The sequence below is a fragment of the Myzus persicae genome, unplaced genomic scaffold (genome assembly GCF_001856785.1).
Source record: "Myzus persicae strain clone G006 unplaced genomic scaffold, MPER_G0061.0, whole genome shotgun sequence".
In the NCBI taxonomy this organism is placed as follows: domain Eukaryota; kingdom Metazoa; phylum Arthropoda; class Insecta; order Hemiptera; family Aphididae; genus Myzus; species Myzus persicae.
This window is the reverse complement of record NW_019102204.1, coordinates 327,559-353,181: the sequence shown is the minus strand read 5'-3', so window position 1 is coordinate 353,181 and position 25,623 is coordinate 327,559. Positions and strand designations below refer to the sequence as shown.

At 31.2% G+C, this 25,623-nt stretch overlaps 1 protein-coding gene across 2 annotated transcripts in view; it reads left to right on the top strand.

The window, feature by feature from the left end:
- LOC111031573 overlaps window positions 1-25,623 on the top strand; it is a 44,289-nt gene that overhangs the window by 16,036 nt on the left and 2,630 nt on the right. Inside the window, exons 2-4 of one of the 2 annotated variants that reach the window (XM_022311595.1) lie at window positions 3,917-4,338; window positions 16,363-16,470; window positions 21,006-21,167. In XM_022311595.1, the coding sequence (XP_022167287.1) occupies window positions 3,995-4,338; window positions 16,363-16,470; window positions 21,006-21,167 (614 nt within the window). In that variant the 5' untranslated portion in view covers window positions 3,917-3,994. Of the gene's footprint in view, window positions 1-3,913; window positions 4,339-16,362; window positions 16,471-21,005; window positions 21,168-25,623 lie in introns of both variants that reach the window. The other variant, XM_022311593.1, reaches the window with a different exon arrangement.

Genomic DNA, 25,623 nt, shown 5'->3' with positions numbered 1-25,623 from the left:
TGAGAACTCAATCGACAGAACTTGTTTAATATTTTTACACTCGAGAAATACTCATGTGGAAATATAATGAGTATACTCGTATTTGCACCACAATACATATATGTATTCGCAATTTTCATTTTATTACAGCTGGTCGATAAAATAGTTGCTGTGTTAGAAATGTTAAAATGTGTGAATAATGTAAAATGTTATTATTGGTCATGCATCATTTTTGTAGTTTGTGTTTAATATAATGTATATATTATATGCTCGGGACGATTAATATAATATCGATATCAGAGTATCCAAATATTATCTGATAATATACCTACCTGTACGGCTGTACCTGTCAACGATAAAGCTAAGAAAACACAAAATTTAAAAATAATTCTAGGATAAATGGACACAATATCTAGAAACTATGTCAGCTATATTCATCCGCGTAAACAATAAATTGTTTGAATATTATCAGAGATATCGTTTAAAATACCCAACGGAATGGTATTGTAGTGAAATCAAATATCAATCTAAATTACCTTATACATCTCTATGACGCATAATTGAATTCGATTATGTTAGGTACCTATGTGAATATTATTAAAGTCCAACTCTACATACTGTGTTTGAAATAATTTTTCAACTAAATAATATGACGTATAGGTAGTCTGCTATACTTATTATTATACTATTAGACACTTATTGAAGTTCAAATTGTATTAAATATTGTTTTACTTTTAGTCCTGAACATCAAACCTGACAATGACGTATTTATTTTCAACTGAGTTTAGTATTTTTTTATCTAGGAATATATAATATAGGTGTGGTACTGTATTACTGCAAGAGTGCAAAAACTCTATACCTACTACCTAGTACCTACCTACTATTATTATGTTATTTGATAGGATGTAGTCTGTAGTGGCAACGCTACACAGTTTAAATGCCTACATGTCTTAAGTGTAAAGGTAATAAAAAATGCCCTACAATACGTATACCACGATTTACAGTATGTTTAAATACTATCTTTATTCGTGTACTACAATTTGTGTCAAACTAGTAAAAACATCCATTATATAATAAATGTCTACATAAAAAGTGTCTACTATCATAATCTATTTTATATACATTTCTTTTCCCTCCACTTTGACAAATAAAGAATGATTCATTTTGAGGCGATGACTATATTCTTCCTCTCAAATATGTATCATTTTCATAAATGATCTTAAATTACGACTTTTGAATTATTACAATGTATTTGGACTTAATCGTGATTAATTGCATGCGAATTATTTATCGAATGTCGAATTCTGTATGGCTCACTCTTATAATTGCGTTCTGAGAACTTCGTTATCTCTTTCATCGTCAAGTTGAATATTTTTAAAAAACTGCCAAATTTTTAGAATAATGAGTTTGCAGCATTTCTTGAAATTTAAAGTGCCGTTTTTTAATCTTATTTGTTCTATCGATACATCGAATCCATCAATAACGTTTTAGTTAACACTTAACATTTCAATTTTTTTTATTTGAATCTGAATATTATTTTTAATAAAAATAAAAATATATATTCTAAAATATTCATCAAAAAACTGGTCGCTCGTTTGCTACGTAGGTTTGTGTACGTATAATATAAAGTATATACTTTAATGAAACATTTTTGAATGAGTTACATTTTTGGTTAGACATTATTGTGGTGGATTTTTTTTTGTTGTGACTATTTTTTTAAAATAGACTTGTTTTGTACGACTATTTAAAAATAGACTATTTTTAATATACAAAAAGGCCTTCAATCGTGACAACGCAATAAATATAACTTGTATACTTCCACCAGTCAAACACTATTTTGTAATGACTTTTACTTTTACGGGGAGCAGAATTATGGGGTGAATTATGTGATGTCGATCCCTATCGTAATGGACAATATTTATCAGGAACTGTTAATCACGCATCGGGGTTGATCCCTCACGTATACTGCAACTACTAATTCAGCATAAATAACACATATACCATGTTGGAAGTTTCAACAATGACCGACGTGTCTGTATGTTCAGAGATTAATATTTCCTCACACAGACTTTATACGCGGACACCGATCACTCGTTATGTTTGACGTATGAGAAGCTCATATTGTGAAGTAATACGCAGTATGAGGTACTTAATGTGTATTACTGTAAGCCATTAAGGTATACAAGAAAGAATAGAAATTCCACAGCGACATTCACTGAGATTTTTCGTACAGGGATGATTTTCAGTGAGTAAGGTACATAATATTGTGTATTACACTGTCAGTGATCGGCGTGATCCATTATGTGTGTAAGATTATGCCTTCGTATATATAGGTTTAATTCTTCGTTGGTTTAATTTTGTGTACTATATTGCTAGTCGTCGTCGTTTTATTATATTCAGCTGCAATTGTATCATTAGGTGAGTGTAGTATGCATTTAATGTACAATACCTATTCTTAATAGAGTGTCGGAAAACTTCACAAAACTCGTGTACAATGATGATTCGCAATATAGATAATACACATTTGTAGGAATGGTGTTATGATGTTGTTGTTACATGAATTGTGGAACACTTGGTTTTTCTCGCATTAAACTATAATAATATATATTGTGATGCCCAATATGACTATCAAATGTTACACTAATTTAATAAATATTTGAACGCCTATAAAATGAATAGACAATTTTATGGAGAACAATATCCAATAATATTCAGCGCGGTTCATTGCAGACTTGTTCCAAATCCGACACATAAAATACAATTTGCTTAACATATGTTGTAGTAAATATTTGAAGCTAATTGGCTATAGTTAGTTATAAAACTATATTTATTGGTAAACTAGATTTTCTATAACTTTTGAAAGGCAAAATTATTACTGAAATAAATAATAACTAGTGTCTGGTAATCGATAATATTTTTGATTAAAATCACCAAGTATAGAGAAATTATTTTTTTTAATCCGGCCTTCTCAGACATGTACCGATATAATAACTAATCAGTCGTAAATAGTTTATAAGAATAATATATATATATGCTATACTATTCTACCAAGTTTTTAAATTAAGTTATAAGTCTAGAAAAAAAGTATATGCATTATGGAACTAATCATACATCTATAAGATACAAATTTACTTTCGATTTTTAGGGAAGGGGAGCAAAATAAAATGTTTGCATCCGCCAGATGGACCCTCGTCCCACCTAAAGCCACTTATTATTATGACCCGAACGATGCGTCCGCTTATATATATAGTATAACTATATTACTAGCTACTATTCTTAGCATAAAATATAGGAGACTGTAACTCTGTAAGCCTGTGATCAAGTTATGCTCTACAGTTGTTTGAACCTAAAAAATTTAAAAAATAATCAACTCCAATGTTTTCCAAAAATTTTAAATGAAACAAAATACAATTAGGTTGGCATATGCCTGTACATATTTTAGGTATCGTATTACTATATAACACAATACCTTACGCCTATCATACATCTATATAATATTATAGTAATTGTTTCAAATCTCTATAAATATATTTTATATATGTAGATACATGTAGATATAATATAATATAAAGTATATTATAATTGTATGTATAATTCAACTCACGTCATGTATTACATAATAATAATGTAAAATAATAACTTACACCGTAATTTTTCGTAAGCAGATAGATGATACGCCCACGTAATGTCACAACTTGTCACAGTTGTATATTACATATTTTTATATACCTACTATAATATCTTCCATGGGCACCTACAACTGCATATTTTATACCTATATACTCTATACCACGTGGTTGTTCTGATATCTAAAAAAATGTATAATGATATAATACAACAATCGCAAAGTAAATGTGTCTATACTTATACTATAATCTATAAGTGCTTATAAAACGTTGTAATATCATCGTGTTTTTTGGTTGGCTGTTTGCAGCAGACTGCAGTTTCCGGCTGTCCGACGACGACTCGCAGCTGCAGCCGCACGCGCCCAAACTGCGACCGCGGCCGACGGTGAATGCCCGTCAGCTGTATTATGCTGTCGTACATGGCGCCATCCGTTAGCGACAAGCCGCCAACGGTGCCCAGCCGGCTGGTGCTGGAACACAAGTCGTCCGCGGCCGCGGCCACGGCGTACCACCGGTTCAGCCGACCGGCGTCCAGCGTCACATTCAACGTGCAGCAGCTGGACGGTCACCAGCAGCGTGAAGGGTTTGGCGCCCTGCCCGTACCGCCCGTCCGGCGAACCATGGTAAAAGAGGACAGCACGAGCAGCATCGCATCCAGCGTCAACATCGACGCTGTGCTGCCGGCCACGCACGAGAGTAAACGGCCGGCCACCAAACCGGCTGCTTCCAAAAGGTTAGTTTGTATTTCGATTTTTAAGTAATTTAATTTACGAATTACGCCAACTGAATTTTTTACCCCACTCACTATGTATAAGCTGCATACGTCTCGATTCCAATAAGGGAAAATTGTAATCGGCTGTTGAAAAAAAAAATCTAAGCACATAGATCGTTTTGATTTAATAATTTTTTATTTTATAATGTATTTAAGTACATTTTTATTCTTTTGAACACATGACCTATATAAAAGTTAAAGCCATATCGCTATTTATGTAAAATTAAATACAATTATTATTAGTAATAACAAATATTATTTTATGTTCCTAATATTTTTAAAATATATTATTAATTAATGCGTTCCTATAATGATATTACAATTAATAACAACAATAAATAGGTAGTATTACATTAACAATTGATAATAAAAAAAATCAATACATGACAACAAGATAATTATAAAATATTCATAAAATGAATCTATTCATACATTAAATATGCGATGAATGTTTATAAGCCTCCGTAGAAAGTTTAGTTTATCACACTAAAAACACCACGTTCTCTCAAAAAAAAATTTGAAAAGTGCAGATGTTACTATACTTTTTTGTTATTGTCAATTTGGAGGTTTCGTTTACATCGATCGGCCTGAAAAAAATCGCCGGTTATATGTCCAGACCATGAAGAATGAATGTATAATATATGTATTCTTCATGGTGTAGACGTTTATAGTTGTTGTGTACCTGCGTTTATAAATCTAAGCTGCAAATATTATGCCTGATATCAATTATCAAACCAACGTCGCCATACGTATACAAACGCAGAGTTTTATGAGAACCCTATTGAACGTTTTATATGCGTCTAATGCTTATACTCTATACTGGTGTGCGTAGCCCGTGAACGGACATACAGTGTTGGTTCTTCCTACAATTTCCGACGTGTAATCAATTAAATGTGTATTATATTTTATTACGAAGCGTTACATAACCCACTTCGCTGACTTTTAGTTTTAATATTTTACTGCAGCAAACACACATAGGTGTACCGTCATACCCATCGCCGTGTGTTATATTCTGTGTATTAGTATATTACTTCAACAATAATGGTCTCCTTTTATCGTGCGTATTTCGATGAGCTCTTACCGTTTTTTATTCCGTGAATTTAATAATATAATATAAATAACTATAAAAAAAAAATGAATGCCATGCACCGCGACGGATTGGCTCTCCGTTTGCGAACACGCTCCGATACGGTTCGCTTTATGTACTTACATACAATATTGAGCTTATGTTATAAATTATTATGAGCATTATTTCGCGTCGGTGCACCGAAGACGTGTACCTCTTTTTTTATACTATTTATTTATTTATTTATTATTGCTAACGCCCAGGATAAAATAACAGATAACTTACAGTTTTAAATAATTTTTATTCTCTTAATTAATTATTAAGTTTTTTTTTTTAATTTATTGCTATTAAAATAAAAAAAGTATATTAGTATACCTACAACCTACCTAAGTTATATTAAAAAATTAAAATCAACTTAACTTAAACTTATCAACTCATATAATGCCCATTACCCAGCATTGCAGTTAGATAAGAAAAATAAATCAAGATTACGCGATTTGCCTACTAAATGACTGATGATCAAGTTGCGTCTGGAGTTCCGAGTCTGGACTAATCTGACTGAAGTTTCCGGTTCTTATCAATTTATGGTGCAAGAAACAGCGTATCTCTAACTGATTATTTATATTATATACCTAATATCCCACGTAAAATGCACCACAGTAAACAGTTATCTGTATCGAGTGCTCGTTTAGAAAACATTTAAAATTCCGTGTTTAATCGACAATCGTGTTGTCGGAATTGCCTGCAGGCTGCAGTATTGCGCGTGTATAGAGTGCAATTAATCGCTATTATTGTTATTATGTTCAGTTATCGTAACATAACACGCAAATACGCGATTCGATTAGATTCAAGAGTAGTTCAGAGTTTCTGCAGACGCGCATACTCCGCGACCACACGAATATAAAATCCAAGAGTTTTTGGTGTCCACGCAAATAAGAAAGAAAAATCCACAATTTTAATATAAAATAAAATCACTATACTTAGGTTAATTATAATTTAAGTACCAGCAATGAAATGTGTCAACTTTAAATGTCCACCCCTGATCCCTTTAAGTAACTGTGCTTTATATAAATACAGCCAACACCCACCGACCTCCCCCCCCCCCCCAAAAAAAAAAAAAAAATTCTTAATCCAAATAAGACATTAATTAAATGTATAATATTGAACTTATAGGTATAAATAAAAGTGATACTAATATACCATAATAGCTCATGATTAATTTATTAACTATTTAAGTATTTAATTTAATAATTCAATGTATATAATAAAGTGATGAATATATTTAGGATGAAATGAGTAGGTGGATATTAAAAATGAAAAAAAAGGTTTTTATGACGTCCTTCCGTGATAAAAATTCTAGTGTTTATATTTAGAAAATGTTTTATAACGTATTATATAAAATGTACATTTTTAACAATTTTTCAAAGAATAACGATATGATATGAACGAATAATGATTTATTATAATAATAGTCTTTTTAAATATAAATTTTGACCTTGACCTTTTTATATTAAAAATTCTATCATCAGATAGGTAAATTTTATTATAATTATAATTTCAATTTGATGAATTTGATTCAGTGGCACTTAAATGTATATAGGTGGTTCAATCCAAAAACACACGTCAAATCTTTTTGAGTTTTAGTTATAAAAAATAAAAATTTCTCAGATTTTTAAAACCTATATAATTTCAAGTTATGGTATGCAATCAATTGCAAAAAGAGAAAAAAAAATAAACTAGTAAGGCGATGAAAAATCTACTTATATCTACTGGCTATATTACCATAATATCGTTGACGTACACATAATGTATAATAATATTATAGGTTTGATAGTCAATGGACGATTGGCTCGCTATTAAGTGTTTAATGATTGTATATACAACCCTGTAAAAGTATACTTAAAATATATATAACGTATAATACAAATATATATTATACAACATATTATATTTACTTAAAGGTGCCTACTTCCATGTTTAAATTGGGAATTACACGACACTAATATAGTTAAATAATCTACATTTGAATATTAGGTACAATTGTCAATTATTGTGAGTGTAACCAATGGAACCCTATATTTAATTAATACCTATATGATAATTATCATATTAATACATTGACAATAATTATTCACCGTCGAGAAACATTATATTATAATCAAAATGTTAGGCCGTATTAATTTTCAAGTTATAAATCTATTAATCAGGCGTTAAGAGTATATAATATGTTATTCCGGACTCGAGTTAAGGATAATTTGACTGTTTAGTTACTCGAGACCATTGGGGTTGTATTAGTTTGTACATTTTGGATTATTAAAGGTGTCAATGGGGTCCCAATGTCCCATAGGTTAATGCGGATGAAAATCCTTGATCTAATGTGACTTTATAATATTGTACTTACACGAGATTAAATTTAAAATACAAATTACCTACATTGCTTCTATAATATGTATTCTGTACCTAAAACTAATTGAAATCTAAATTATTTAAGTGGTTGAAGTAGCTTATTGCAAAACCCTTCATTTTAAACGAACGTAAAATGATTATACTGTGGTTTGATTCAGGTAGGTACCTCATTGCATCACATATTTAATACCAACTGCAGTTATTAATTTTAAAGGTATACTTATTCCTAATTATATGATGTCTAGTTCGGTTTATGTATGAATAAATAAAAATGCAAGAAGATCCAATTATGAACCTCTCCCTAAAAATATATACCTATCCGAGATTTTCTTCCTGTATTAACACTTAAAATTAACGTTTACAATATTATTATGATATTTACAGTAGAATATTAATTTTTTGTTTTTTTAAAAATATTAAATTCATAGGCATTATACTAGTACAGGTACCTTACATAATATGTACTTTATACTGTTTTCTGTATAGGCATTTTCAGGTGACAATTTATTGATTTTCAATCGCTTATATGTTAACAATGTAACTTTAAGCATTGTGTAAAAATACCGTTTACTTTTTTTGATTCATTGTCGAACTATCCAAAAAACGAGAAGAGCGTAAAAAAATGTTTACCCTTTTAGTCCCTAAGGATTTTCAAAACTCTTTTTGATGCAGCCTTTTGAAAATTATTTATAACGAAAGAAGGCATCCATTGCAGTATTGTGTCGTTGATATTTATATTATTTTGTCCAAATAAAATGGTAACATTTTTATTCTTACAAACACTATTTGCTTGATTAAAGCTCTTAAAGTTAAATTTAAAAGTACTGCCTATTAATATTACCTAATAATGGAAAGAAGACTCATATTTATTATTATTATTATTATTATCACCAACCTTAGAACAACTTTTATTTTATATGATATATTGTTTACAGTGACTCCTCTTATTTTATGTTTTGGACCTTGGTGTGATTGATTATAAACTTAGACCGCCCGCCTAACCGTTTAATTTATCCTACAATTTTAAACACCAAAATTGGTTATGACCACTAATTAACTAAGCGAAGAAAGGATATACGCGTGTATCTTGAATATTAGACCTATTTTAATATAATTTAAATTAAACATTATCAAATCCTCTAAAAATATAAATATTTTAGGGCTTAGGTAGTTAGTAAATTATATTATATAGTGTGTAGTGTAATATCAATTGTGTATATTATACTGTGTACTATGCTTAATAGCTTATAAATAAAGGTTTATTTATACCTTGAATAATTCAATGATATGTTCATGACAAGATATTTTAAACTATGATATAGTTTCTATTAGAAAACCATTGAATTATACTTAGAACACAAATAACAATTTAGTGCCAAAAAATGTGACTTTCAAAATCTGGCGCTAAATATGCGCAATATTATGAAATTTCTTAAAAGCTCCCGATAGGTCATAAATAACTTATAGTTTTATTTTTTGTCAATGAAGTAAGTATATTATATCATTTTAATAATTTTAAACTGTTAATTTTAAGTGTAACAGAATGAACTGACTAATGCAAGAACTTTTGTTGGAATCAATATTTTGAATTTTTATTTATTAATACTCAATATAAAAAAATTTACTAAATTTTTTTAGATAAGCTCAAAATAGCCAATTTGTGAATTTGATTATAAGAACAATTTTGATGGTTAAAACAGTTATCTAAGTCGAGTAATTTATTTCTTAGAATTTCTTAAAATATAAATTTTTTTATTAAATTCATTTGGGACGTAATAACTTTTTTCAAAATATAATTTTAGGAAATTTGCTGACATGAGTATATTTTTTAAATTATTTACTACTCATATGTTAAAAAATGTTGTCCTACGTTAAGGTATAGCATCATTTTTTTTTATTTTTTTGATCAGGTCTATTTTTTACATTTTGTATATTGGTTATTCAGACAATGTATTTATATTATGTTCTACTTAAAGTATATACATTTTTCTACAAATTTTCAAATTAAAATATACCAAAGATGTAAGAACTAAATTACTTACAAAATTCTTCGTACAAATAAATATTTAACTTACTGATTCATTATAATTGATTTATTACGCAATTATTTTCAAAATAAACAAATTTGAATTATAAATAATGATAACAATACCTGCTGGTTTTTAAGTGTTCACTACATTACTTAAAAAAATAATATTTTTAATTATTATTGAATTAAATTTAAACATTTCATCTACCTACCAGTGAATTAATTATACAGGTATGTACTTATAAATGTCAATATCGCAGCATCTCATCTTAGTTTATATATATAAACAGACATATTTTATTAAAACTTATAGTTTCTTTATTTACTACTTTTTATTTGTTAAAACTGTTAAGTTATGAATAAAGAATATGAGATTTACAATATTTAATAAATGTGTTTGGTGTTTTCTAATCAAGAATAAAAATATTGATTTTTTTCAAAGCTATTCTTGTCATTATAATGTTATTAATGGCTATAGGATATTATTCTTTATGAAAAATACATAATTTTTCATTCAACGCGATTATTGACAGGTGCAGTTACTGCTCCATTCACCCCATCATCGACGCTAAGTCTGTGTAATACAGTATTTGCTCATTCTGACGACTACCTCTTACCCTTAAAGTTCAAAAACTATTAAATTCTATATTAAAGCTTTGGAAATATATATATATTAGAAATAAAACTGCTTGTATATAAACAGCGTATGTAGTATGTGAAACAACACTTGTGTTCGATTTAGACTGAACAAAGGCAAATGGCATATGGTAGCAAAAAAGGTTTTTTTTTAAACCTATAATATATAACTATATTACTTATGTTGAAAAATAAGCTTCACAATAGATTAAAACATTAAAAATGTACGAATACTGTAAATATAGTTTGTTGTTTGAATATATTATAATTAACTGTTGAAATTCTGCTGCAGGTCACTAAGATTATTAAAAATAAGGTACCTAGCAATGTAAAAGTAATTTGGATAGTAATCTACTATCATAATTTATATTATACAACAAGCTATGGGTACAACGTTGAACTTGTTTTTTTTTTAACAAACAATTTTCTAGAAATTTGGTAGTCAATAAATTGTATGTTTGAAATTTTGTTTTATGACGTATAGGAATATACTGTCGTAAAATTGTTTGCCTTGACCCAAAAAAATCGTTTTATATTTGCATGCGTGTTTTTTTATTTATTCAATTTTTTTTTAATTTTAGACATTAAAATACTAAATACTTATGATCTTTGAACAATATTAAATGATTATATAATGTGATGATAACTAATAAGTTAATAATAGTATATATACATGTATATAATTACTTAAACATTTTAAATCGTAAAAATTTGTTCCTTAGAAGTAAAAAGTAAATAACTTAGTCATTTTGTTAGATATTCAGACCTCTATAACCATATATTTTATATTATGAACAGTAAATTAATTAATAAGTAATTGCAATATCAGTTATATAAAAACTTGTGTTATAAATGTTGTATATTTACAAATGTTGTATATTTACAAATGTTCCTTCACAATTTAAACGGCACTTCGTTCAACTGGAATATACTAGAAATAATACTAATGACAGTATTTTATCTGCCTATTTGTAATTATGAGCTATGGCTATACTAAGACTTAGTAAATTAAAAAAATTTAATAATTAAGACATTTCTAATAAGATATTTTCGAAATGTAATAATTCAATTTTATTTTTTAACAAGATTTACTCTTTTACTTGCAAAAATTAGAAAAATTCATTGAATTTTGAAGTATATTTCATAACATTAAAAATATATTGTACAAATTAATCTTATTAATTAAAATATTTTGTTTTTAAAAATAATTAATAAGTAGGTACAGAAGTAATTATTATACTTAATATTTGCGCTGCAGTATATATAGCATTGTGCACAGTTAGCACAGTGTTGCTAACTATTTTATCACTACAAAAATACTTATCTAAATATTTTATCACTACTTAAAATTAATATAAATAAAAATAAATTAAATGTCTTGGAAAATTCTTTTGAACATTTCCTACTTACATCGCATTATCCCTATAAGTTCAAATGCAATCGTAGGTATTGTTTTAAATATAACCCTTTAAATTGTATTTACGCACATATTCCGTATATAATGACCGGATATATAAAAATGTTTTAATAGCAAATATAACTAGATTTTATAAATAACTTTTGTTTATTTTTACAGCTTTATAATAGTTATTTAAGTCTAAAGTTTTATTTCATTTGTTCAGCAGAACTGTGACGTTATACTTTCTTTGACATCAGCCCGCGGTCATTATACGAAAGCTAATTTTTCTCTCGACATATTACTATGTATATTAATACACGTCTTAGTTCATCCTTTGTCGCTGTAGCAATACGAAGATTTTATTACGCGTAAGTACATTTAGATGAACTTCGAATCGGGTTGCACAACAATATTATTTTGTCGCGGTTTTTTAAGTATGTCTCTTCCCACGCGGTTGTCCGCCCAATGGTAATTACGTCATCATCGTGCACGAGCGTGTCAGTTTTATTTTCGACCCATCGCCCTATCCGGAAGGGATCTGGAAACTGCGAACGGCCAATTTACGAGACCGAATCTGATCACCAAAACGTTAAATTACATTTTTATCAAATTACGAGTGTAAACTCTTTTGAATAACGTTAGGTGCATAAAATAGGTAAATCGTGCAAGCGCACAAAACGTTGAACATCATAAATGTATTACACGTACAGAAAAAGCTTTTTAATCTCCTGCTGTAGGCAAAAAATAGAACGTCTAATACATAATTATCGTGAGAGGCCATGATGAATGAGTTGGTGATGTTTGGCTTATTGGAATTGAATATAGCTATATGCTTAATCACAGTTTAAAAAATAATAATAATACATTTAATTTATGCAATTGTAAATGTAAGACAATAATTCCGATAGCAAATCGATAAAAAAAAAAAACTTTTATTATATTGGAGTAAATATTCTACATGAAAGTATAGGTACAAGCACAAATATACAATGTATATATATTTATACGTATTTATCGTACCCGTATATACGTCGGTGTCCATACGTTTAGTTATATACGTATAAGTACCGAAATCGTGATATACCTACTGCAGTATAGAAAATGGTTCATCGCATAGATTCAGAATGATAGTAGGTACATACCTAAATACATAATGTGGTTTCGTATTTCTCGCATGCTTTTTAAGATAATTGTGGGTATACTAAACAAATAGAAAAATAAATACTGAGAATATTTTTTTAGAGAAAAAGATAATAAGGCAGTTTGACCTATACGATACCATATAATTTATCATACATATGTGTTATTACTTATTATATTAAGTATAATATATATAGGTACGAGTCTGTTAACCATTCGAAATACGAACGGTATAACTAATTTAAAACAGGATGTAAGTTAAATGTTAGAGTAAAACACGTCATATTGGTCGAAAATTGAAGACAATAAGGTTTCTCTCTGCTAGATTAATAATAAATCAATAGGCGAGAACTGAAATTTAATATACATTATATATATGCGACACATTAAGGTTGAATTTTGTAACATTAGTAAGGAAGTGGGTTACACAGCGTCAATTTTCGACACGAATGAATTCAAATGAAAAGCGATATAAACAACGTCAAAAATGAACTGAAAAGTGCATTAAAATGACTGCTGTTGCTAGGGAACGCTAAAAACTGCACAACAAACCCATTTGAGCTCAAAGTAGTATTTTATCATAATTATTATTGTTGTGGTTAATTAGACTTGTGTTGTATGGGTAATTATTGCCAAAGAACAGCTGCATGGAGTATAATATGAACTTATTCGTGTCGTTAAAGGATTTACATTTAATTTAGTTTTATATGTGTTGTGATCACAAATTTTATATTATAGTTATTAGAACTAGGTTTTATAAAAATAAACTTATTGACTATTGTTGTATAAAAATACAAAATTAGGTACCTATTGTACGGAATTTAATTGCTATATTATTATATAAGTAAGCAAACACAATCTTAGAAATTTTTGTTTATTTTATTCGTACTGTTCGTCTATTTAAAGTAAAAATGTTAAGTAATTGGTTTGAAAAAAATGTTGATATCTAGCTATTCTATAAAATATAGTTGCTAGATGAAATGGTACCTACACGATATTGATATTAAAATTTTACTTATAGTAATATGTTATAGTAAATACAACTTAGTTATAAATTTATAAAATACCTACAACAGGTTTTAAACCCAATCAACGTAAATCATTAATGCTATAAACATTTCAAAATATGTAGGTGTTCGAGGAGAATATCATAAGTAAATAAATGATTTCATCAATTATTACTAAACCCACGTTATTCCATATACGACATTTTGGCGTTATTAAAAAGTTTACATACTCATTGCATACAATTTAATTTTACTACGATGAATAATTTTAGTTTTAAGAACTGCTGATAATTTCAACTTTCTAATATAAAGGTTTACATTTCATTACAATTGGTACATTTTTAAATCGAAATTTTATGAAAGTAGGTAATATATTATAAATTTCTTAAATTCTCTCTTCATTTTATTATAGTCGTTGATAAACAACTTAATATCAATAGTTAAAATATACATATATACATATTCTACACATTTTGTGTTTTTCATAATAGTATTATATGAATTAAGTTTTAAGTTTAAAATATAAAACAATTATTTTAAAATTTGATTTAAAATTTCTGATAGAAATTATTTTAAAATTAAATAAATATAAAGATGAAGAATGACTATCTAAAAAATGTTTAGTGAAGTAAGTAAAAACAAAAGTTGTAGTATTCACTTACAAAAACGATTTCAGAAAATGTCTACGCAACTGAAGCTCGTTGTTTATTTTGCTACTTAAGTTTTTAAACAAGGAAAAAATTAATATGCTTAACAATTACGCAAAACTTTCCTTGATAATTATTCACGAAATGTCAATCATACCAAACATAATGACAATATAATATATATTATAACTCTAATAACATTTCATGAAAACTTAAATGTTTTGTTTGATGATAAGATTTCAACGATTTCGATTATTCTGTGATTTATTTTTAAAAAAACGTGTTTAGTAATCGGAAAATCATCAATTAGCGTGAGACACCAATAAAGATTTTAAAATAAGCCTCCGAAGGTTGTGCATTGTGTTAAAGAAAATAACAGTGTAAGTAATTGATGTATTATTCTGCCCACGACTTAGCGCAATAACACTTATCATAGTGACAATAATAAATGTATGAATATTATTCAAAGAGTCGACTGTCGATCTTAATATAAATGAATATACTAGAAATGCATAGGTATACAAATAGTATTGGGTATAAGTTTATAGTTTATATATTTTATAGCATAAATTGTTTGCTTGACGCATCCAACTACTTATGGTAATGTTACTAATCTATTGGCGATTGGGCTACGGCCAACGTACCTATCCAAGGATAATATAATTTTTGACGTGTATTAAGAAAGTTGAAATTTAAGCTCCGATAGTATTACTATCACCTTGAATTCTTTGACCATCGGGAGCGGATACGGTACATATATTATATATTACACAGTATCGATTCCATTAATAATAATAATATAGGTATTGTATTATGGCCGTCTTGGATTTTATTTTTTCTACAATATTTGTATACTTGGGTACACACAATCCTCCACTAAGCCGATCAAAAAAAAAAAATTAAGAATATTATCCCGTCACGCTTGTATATATAGGTACACTGCGGAGTTCTACATGTCGTCGCAATGTTCCAATTGACAGTTTTTATTAAACTCGTAAGACACGATCGTGAGAATATATCATTAATTTATTTACGACTCGAGTTTAAAACACGCACGGAGTGAGACCATTCTCTTTCATTCGTGTGCATTGTATTATATATAGATACATTTTAATGTCGTTGACGCGTATTTATCGCACCGCGCCATATTATATAGTAGTGCAGATTGTATAATTTCTTTTGTTAGTAAATTTAAATGGAACGAGAAGAAAACGTAGAAAGACATACGGAAACCGTAACAGCTAGCTGACAACAGACAACACTATTTGTTTGGAAGACGAACTACTCGTGTGTCCCTCGTCGAGTACCTATACCATCCTTTTGCGTGTATATTATAATTATTATTACTATTGATCACGAAACGCCGTGACCCGGTCAGATAAGAAAATTCGGTCACAATAACCACGCCCGGGTACTCCGGTTAATGTTATTATTTTTTTTATTATTATTATTATTATTATTGTTGTTATTTATTCATATAAATATTCTTTCCACCAACGTCAGTTTACTTTAGAAAATATTATTATAGTTGTTTACGTAAAATTAATGACGTAAACAAAAACAGACGTGGCTATACAATCGGAGATGAATTATCTGTACCTATTGTTTTCATTAAACAGTTCAAACTATATTATATTATAATGTTTGGTTTTCAGAGTTTCGTTCGGCAGTTCAAAAGGATCTATGGTTGAAACATTGATATACGACAGCCCTCCTGTCCAAGAAGAGATATTGGATATAAGTGATATTGACGACTCTGACGGGTAAGTCAAATTTCGATTATTATTTAAAATCTGTTCTAATTAAATGTCATAAATAAGTATTACGAAATTATTTTATTATTCCGGAATCGTTAATCAATCATCATGTATCACGCAATCCGTGGTAATAACGACAGTTCAGTGTTCTACTGTATCGCAATTATTGTAATCAAATAAAAAGGCAATGGCTTTTGGAAAGGATCTAAGTATAAAGACATTTTGGTTTAAATCGTATAGACTAAAGTAAAAAATGTTTATGGAAACATTTTCCTCGTTCATGCGTGTAAAAACTGTAAAATTAGGGAAAATACTTAGAACATATTAAGCGTCTCCAAGGACATTTTAACAATAATCGCATTATTCCCCTCATGAAAGAATATTAATGTTCAAAATGTCTATAAAAAAAGCACTTATTCTCAGAAATATATCTGCGGTAGGAAACATTTTATTAATGACTTAATTTAATCGTAAAAGGGATTCAAAATATTTTGGCAACGGAAATCAGCGAAACAAATATTTATCGTTTATCGATATCATTCGTAAACAACGTATGAATATATATTTCAAACGTCATAGTAATTACTACGTTAAATACTTACGTACATTTACTTTACGCGAAATATTTACACGAAACCTAAACAAAACCACGAAATTTATTTTACTTAAAATTGCTTAGGTGTTTCTTTTTGACTTACCTATTGTTTGACAATTTGTATTTTTTGATGCATTCGTTTAGTGTTTTTTTTTTTAAAATAATTAATAATTTAACAAGTTGTGTTTTAACGTCTAGTAAAAGAGTAAAATAAATAGATATTTTATTATTTTAGTATGTATAATATGTACTAAACATTTAAACTCTCCTTCATTAGTTAACCTTCATTAGTTAATACAGTTTCAATTATTTAATGGTATTCAATTTATTTTAATTATTTTTGTCGTGCTTTTCATTCAATTACACTTAACACGCGAACAATTAGACTTAATAGCATTCTACTAATATGATAAATACAGCAATTAATGCAATACTTATTCACATTTAAATTAATGTCGTTAAGATTATAATATTATCAAAAGACGAAAATTCTTTTATAGATATATAGCTAACACAATTTAACACAGATAATAAGTTTGAATTTATAACATTTCGTATAACACAAACTTTAATCAATTAAATACGTAATATATATTAATAAGATAAACTGAGAGTGTCTAATCATCTCTTGAATAAATGTATTCATAGATTACAAATGATTATCTGTTCAAATACATAGCCGCAATGCTCATTAAAATATATACTATATCAAAATTATGTTTTCATTTTTTATTCATTTGGTGAGGAATCATGTACGGAATTTATGTTTTGAAATGAACTGCAAAACCAATCATGTTGGTATAAATTGATAAATAATGTAATCTTTATCTTTATAATATTCAAAGTTATTTTATCAATGGCGCAATATAATGATGTGAATAAAAATAAATTGTTTAGTAAGCTGGTTTTGTGCATGCTTTCTGTGTAGACATAAATATAACATGCAACTGACCACTTACTAAAAATTATAAATCTTATTACCATCTTTTCTACGTGTAATATGTTATTATAATGTTTGAGTACAATTTATTTTACACATAATGACCCAAATAATTACCTTTTTTTATAACTGAAGTTAATATAATTTTTTTTTATGATTATTATTATTTTATAAGGCCGCTAAGAACATCTTGCCATACAAATGTACAACATAATATCCTCTTCCACTATTCTCTTGTTAATATGATAAATTAGTCAATAGTACATTTTTAAGTTTTTAAGTTTAGATAATTGACCAGTTTTCAAACATCTTGAAAACTAGTAAATGTATATGCTATACTAGAAATATAACCAATATAAGTAATAATATGTGTGTATACTTCAGAAAAAAAATATTTCTAAAACTTGAATATTTTGATAAATGTTCGCTTTATAATTAGGTAAAATATTAAACATAACATTTTTAAATCTTTATTATTTTTTTCCTTTTTATTTTATACCTACTATAGTCATAAATGTGCCTACCTATGTTTACATTATGCTTTAATTTGATCCAATACAGTTATGAAATCTATTTATATTTCATAAAAAACGTCGTGCTCTGCCCTATTATATTTAGTTCCGTTGAGGAGGACCACACACTTAGTGAGCGGATATGTGTTTTAGTTTGTACCAAGTAAAAAAAGCAATGGTGTACATTTATAATAAGTACTAGAAATGTCCTTTTATGTTATTAATAAAAGAAAAACTTGAAGGGATGTTCAATCTAAAAGTGTAAACTTTAAGGCCGTATGTGTATGTAAGAACGATTTACAGTGTTAGAGAGAAACAATAACAACAAGAACAACAATAAGTTCGTTGCGTTTCGGTCGAAGTCGTCCGTTGCACATCAGTAGGTACATCAGTCTAGGAAAAGTGCAACAGGGCATTAGTGCGAAACACTGGGTGTGACTGTATGGGTGATTTGATGCACTTTTTGAAGATTAAACGACTGATGACGGTTTTCGCGCGTGTGAGATTTTAATATTATTATAAACAATAATAATAATGTACACAAGGAAAGTGAAATATTGGCCGACGACGTCGAATAGTGCGGCGCCCGCCGGAGTGGCAACACTGCGCGCCGGTGGCTGCCGCCGAATCCTCTGGTTCTCTCCCCGGTCCTGTCCCTCACGACACTCGCTCCAGTGACGCCGATCCGTTATTCGTGGTGCGCGCACGCCATTCATAACCGACTCCCGTGCAGCATTCGTGCCGACAGACGACGGCGACGACGACTACAACAATAGTACGTCAGATGCACTCGGCTATTGTCGTCGTCTCCTCCGGATAATCGCCGTTCCGCGATCGTTTTTTTTTTTTTTTTGAAAAATCGTATTTCATTTTCCGTTTTTCATCATTATCGTTATTGAGTTTCTTTACTTATTTGATTGTTATTAAAAATAATTTGACATCGCGCGCGTCTTTTGTGTGCTCTTTCCAACGGTCACGCCCACGATCCGCGTGAATCAATACGACGACCGCGGGATAGCGCCACCGAGAAATCCCGCGACCACCATATAGGTGAGTTGTGTTATTGTTTGTGTTTTGAGTCGGTTTGTTTACGTTTCGGCCGCGCGAGGAAGATCCCTTTGAGCAGCCGCCGCCGAACTCCCGTGACGCGCAACCGTTACACAACGGCGTGCACAAAAATGGAGGGGGGTTGTATGGAAAAAAAAAAACTATATCGCATTAATATTATGATGTTTGATTAATTCGTTCGTACGTTTTTATGTAGTGAACGAATAAGTCTTGGGAGGGTTTTCAACACCCCTCCCCCATGGTGTATATACGCGATTTTGGTGTTGGAGTTACGAAAGTGTCGATGACGACAGTGACGATGATGATGTCATTAGGAAGCCGGTCCAACCGGTTTGTGCGCAAGCTTTAATAATATAGTGACCGTTATTTAACAGCCTTCCGAGCGAAACACATACCTACCCACATGTTCTTATTATCAGCGGCATTATGCGAAAAGCAAAAGTCCCGTAAATGGAAACATACTTTCACCTCGTACCCTACCTGCTTACGTATCTATACCGACGATAAATCGAAAAAAAGGTCCGACGCGATAACTCGCCAAACGGGAATTATTTTTTAATTAGGTCGAGTTTTGGCGCGCAAACAGCACGGCTGCATACACGGCCGCCGTGTTTTCGTATGGATATAGTTATATATATATATAGATATTATATTCGTATAGATGATCAAATCGTTTTTACAACTTTTCACGTTGTGTGTGCGCGCCGCCGTGAGGCACGTACCGCGTAACAGTCGACAAGGTCAAATTCCTAGTGCTCTACAGCCAGCCTCGTGTTTATTATTACCGTATAATATTTATATGACCCGTGTTGTTCTATTCTGTCTGTATGTTAATTAACCTCTACCAGCGGGCCCCGACGATTACACCGCCTAAACCTTCCGCCCGACACAAATACGCAATTAATAGTTATGATGATCAGCCTACGCCGCCGCCGCCGCCGCCGCCTTGTGGCTTAACAACTAGGTGTACTATGCATTGAGCTCTTCACTAGTTAAACAAAAATTATTCATAAAATTATGCTGACAATCGCATTGTCCGTTACAGGTTTAGGATCACATTTTTCGTGTGAATATCGTTCAGCAATAACGGTATAGGGACGTGGTTTGTAGTTAAGTCTTACTCCGATAAAATGTGATGCGATCGCCACTGCCGAGGGCCATGTGGTAGCGATTCACCGCTCCGTTATGCTCTGGAGACCTTGGAGGCACATTCGTGTGGTTTTGGACGAGGTCCAATTTGGAAACGGTCCATTTGAATTTTTTTTAAATCGTGTTTATTTTCGCATTTCCTCCGGACGTCATCTGGAGAGAAGCGCGCACGCCTGGAGTTATAATTAGAGACGCAAATAGGTCAAACATCATAATATAATATTCAACTCGAAAACCTTCGAACCACGAGTACAATTGTTTTTCTGTATGTTTTCAGTACTGTTGCGTCCACTAAGGTCCGGGTGAGCTTTTTCGAATCCGAGAAACCGTGTGTGCTACCTTCACCGCCCAAATCGTTGGAAATATTTGGCGACAGCACGATGACCACTTCAAGTCCTATACTTCAAAGGTCAAATGGCCACGTCCAAACGCAGATTAGGTAAGTGATGTTAGATGTTTTATTAATGTTAAGCGAACGCATTAGAGCCCGGTCCAGAATGAGCGTTTCGAACGTTCTAAGCACGTTACATTATCATTGTGTGTCTGCCATTATTTCGGCACAAGACAATACGTCGTGAAGTCCTGTGCAAATCCCATAATCTATTATTATAACGATTACTATTTTTATATAAGTGAATTCGTGGCCAATTTAAAATAGCTACCATTGTCCAGACGGTTGAACGACCCTCCCAGGGGCCTCCAATACTATACCTTTAACATACGTGAGAAGTGTTCGCCAAACCATTTTTAAACTCGATGCTTGATATTATACTCTAAAGTAATGACACACGACGCCCTAGACGCGGCAAAGACACGCTTTAATACGTTTTTAGTGTCTGCCGTCGAGGACATTTCGTTACGACCTCAAACAACGATTCGTTTTGCCAGATGAAGTCTAGTGTAGTATAATATGTTCAGCTAATCATAATTTAGAGTGAAAAAACAAAATATTATGACTGCAAAAATTATTCAAACGACGACAGCAGCGTTGATGCTTTATTTTTAGGAGACAAAGAATTAATTTTAGTATTGATAATATCTTTGTGTATTTTTTAAAAAGATATTTTTTCCTAATTTTTCAAATTACCTATGCACAAGGAAAACTGGTAAAAAATCGAATTTTATGCCGTATCATACCTTTAATGAAATCAAACTTTTCAAGTATTCTACAATTTTGTATTTAAATTATTTTTTGACTTAAAAGCTCTCTTTCAAAGTTGTTTTCAAATGATATTGAATGTTTAAAAATATTTATATATATATATATTATATATATCACATTGCCTGCACCATTTCGGAAAAACGAATAAAGTGTCAAAACTCCCCTAAAAAATGTAGAGTTCTAAATTTATGTGCAAATATATTTTATAGGTAAGTACAAAAAAATTAATCAATTTAAAATTGACTTCGTTATTTTATTTGGTGTAACACCTCAACGTTAGAACTTTGGTGTGCACTATCTGCATACATATAATATATATATATATATATATATTGACAAAGAAGCAAAAAAAAGAGTTATTGATGATGACTGGTATGAAAATGGTCGTGTTATTAATATGAATTGAATTCGAAGATGAATGAAAGAGTATTATATTTGAATGATACTACAGTCTCATACACTGCCGTAGTAAAAACTGCGATACAACTAGTTTGGTTAATTAACAATTATAGTAATTTGTCTAATGGACGATGTACATAATATACCACCCGTGGTTAAAGTGAGACTTCATTAATGTACCCGTATAGGTCAGTGGGACATGTGTAGTTTTAAAATATACCAACGCTGTGCAGAAAAGTATTGGTATTGTAATAATTTTGGACACCGGATTGGCCTGGATATCGATAAGGTATTAAACGGCTGTTCGTTGTTCCGTCCTCGCGCCAACTTCCAATCACGTAGTAGCTACACCTACAACTCGTATATTGTTGTTATTCATACAACGTCCCAATGACGATCTGTCAGGAATGTATTGTTTATCGATAACTTTTCTAGTGACCGACTTCATATTATTAATATTCGTCTACAAAACCATGTCCGAAAACGTTCACAACCCTCTGGGCCTACCCACCTTGCCATATTATAAGCGTCGTAAAATCTGGAAACTACATATAACACTTCCCACCTGTAATAATATATTTACTACCCAGCACTATAAAAACGTGCTGTCCTCTCCCCTAGCCAGTTGTGTCTCTCTCCTCGGCGCACAACACTCCACTAGGTACTATACATTATGTGATACCGACACCGAGACGCCATCATAGCACAACGCTTACGTCACCTGCTCGTTTATTGTGTACACACACACACACGCACACACACACGCCGCACAAGCACGCCACAACAATCGATATCCGTTGCAGCGGTGGTCGCGGGGGCGGAAAGAAGGGGAAGAGCGGCGACAAACGGCAATAGCAGCAGCCGCCGAATGTGCAATCATGCGCACATCGCGCTCGCGTTCGTTCGGCGTAAAAAAAAAAGCCACCGTCGTCGGCGAACGTTCGTTATCGATGTTGTGAGAGAGCCGGTGCAACGACGATACTATCGATTGTGAGCCGCCTCCGCTCGGTATCCTAACAACGACGATTGTGAGAAGGGGACCACCGCTAGCGCCCGCGCGCGCGCCGACCGAGGCTCTCTTCAGTCCTCGTCAGTCCGTGTCTCCAACCGTGTCCACGACGCACGCCGGTTTGTCGTTTTTCGCGCCACCGTTCCCTCCTCGCCGAATAACAACAGATAATAGCGACAAACTTCTTCACCCACGGCATGCCAACAAGTATGACCGCTTCGCATGGCGGCGTGCTGTACTACGTGGTCAAGGTGCCCAAGGACGACCCGACGTTGGACTACGTGTCGGCCACCGCTTCGCACAAGTACCTGGAGGAAAAGCGCACGCTGTCGCCGTTGAACTTGGAGTGAGATTTCGTCTTAAATAATTCACGATTTCGGCAACGAAACGGCGGTGTTGATCCATGGGGTAAATTCGTTTTGCGATATGTACAAAGATTCGGAGAACGCCGCGAGGTTTAAATGATCCAGAACTTTAACACTCTGCAAAGTCACAACAATTAATGTTGTTGTATACAGTTCCACGATCTTTAACACTCGAAATGCTGTCGATAAATAAATACAAAGTATAAATAATTTGAATAGGTAGTTACAGTATTTTACACTTACACCTACCGGCGTTTCACTCGGTACGAGCTCTGATTTCGTGTACTCCTCCCTCTCACCCCTTCCACCCCAAAAGTCACGTTAAATTAAACCGCCTAACCACTGTATCGCGGTATACAGAGTGTAACCGACAATGACTGTCAAAACGTTCAACAGAGACAACTGCAATTACTTCTTTTCGTGTTTTCTCACAAACTCTAATGCCTCAGGTATTATTGTTATTATTGCTACCAACCTGTCGCAGGTATATAATATTATTATGATGTGTTATTGTTTACGAATGTGATATTGGTCTGTGTGTGTGACTGTAGTTGCTATACTATAATGTGCTGCTACTCTGGTGTTATCGTGCTCTAAACATGGGGTGTCTAGGTGAATTAAATATAGATTCAGGATTATACAAAATAAAACCAACATTTGATGACCATACGCGCGAGTAAAACTAATATGGGTAACAAATCAGTCTTTAAATTCTTCATGAATTCTTTTGTAAATCGATTTATTTGATGTTTTGGAAAACGTCCAATCTTTTGTGTTCGTTTGAGCTTATATTTTGAAAACCTCTTAGCCTGTGGCTTTATAACCGTTGTTTTCATATGGCTGATTTTTGAAATCAATATTTTGTTGTTCGCTTATACAATATAACTATGTGGTATCATTCCATGCATCCATTATATCTTCTCCGTGTCAATTTAAGAGTGACAGATTTATTTTTTCTTATTTTGAGTGTTTTACATGATTGATGACAATTAGACGTGGGCGAGACCTTTTGCTGTCCGAAATCGCTGTACATTATTTTGAATGCCAAACGACGACCACACCTTTTTAAAGGTCAGCCTTCAAGCCGACGAAATTATCCCAAAGTTTTACGAGTTTATAGGCTGATGGATAAATTACGGCTGGCAGACTTCGGTTGTACTAATATTTTGTGACTTAACAATAGCATGACATTTCGCTGCGTTCCAAATCACTGAGAAAATTTCATAACAGCTAATTTAGTTTATGTAAAATTCTGTTTCATGATAAAATTATACTGTTTTATTTCCATCCTTTTCATTAGTTTTATTTTTAATTTCAAGTATAAATTTGATATCTATATTATTATTATTAATGAAACTCAAATGCCACAAATTCTTAAATATTTTAAACCTTGTTGACTCTTATTGATTCTTAAAAAAGTACGTCATCCAAATAGTTATATGATAGATTAAATTAAAAGGCTATATAACAAATAACAATATCATATGCTTACGTTTATTTTGTAATAGTAAAATATTTTTATGTGAATACATGTGTCTAAAACACTAAGTGTTCTTGTTGAAATTATGCATACCAGAAGTACATAAAGTACTAACAAATAGAGTAAATTAAGATAAGATAATAATTTAATAATTTTGATTCTGTGAAACAATTAAGTATTTTATGTTTCTGTCTTGTTGTTTTCGCGTTCTTTCGTGTGGAAATATTATTTTACTTTCAAAAATACCATCTAGCAGCTGTATGTTCTTATGGTTGAGATAGCGATGATATTGCATTACAATATCTGCAGCTTAACGTCCTCTCATACACCTATAATAATGCATTAATGCATATTGCATATTACGCCACGAATCGTGTTATTTGTCCAACAACAATAACCAATTGCCCGTCGCTTGTAATGGTAAATTGCATTTTCGAAACGAATGTTTTGATAGTAATTATACTAAACCGGCCGTACTAT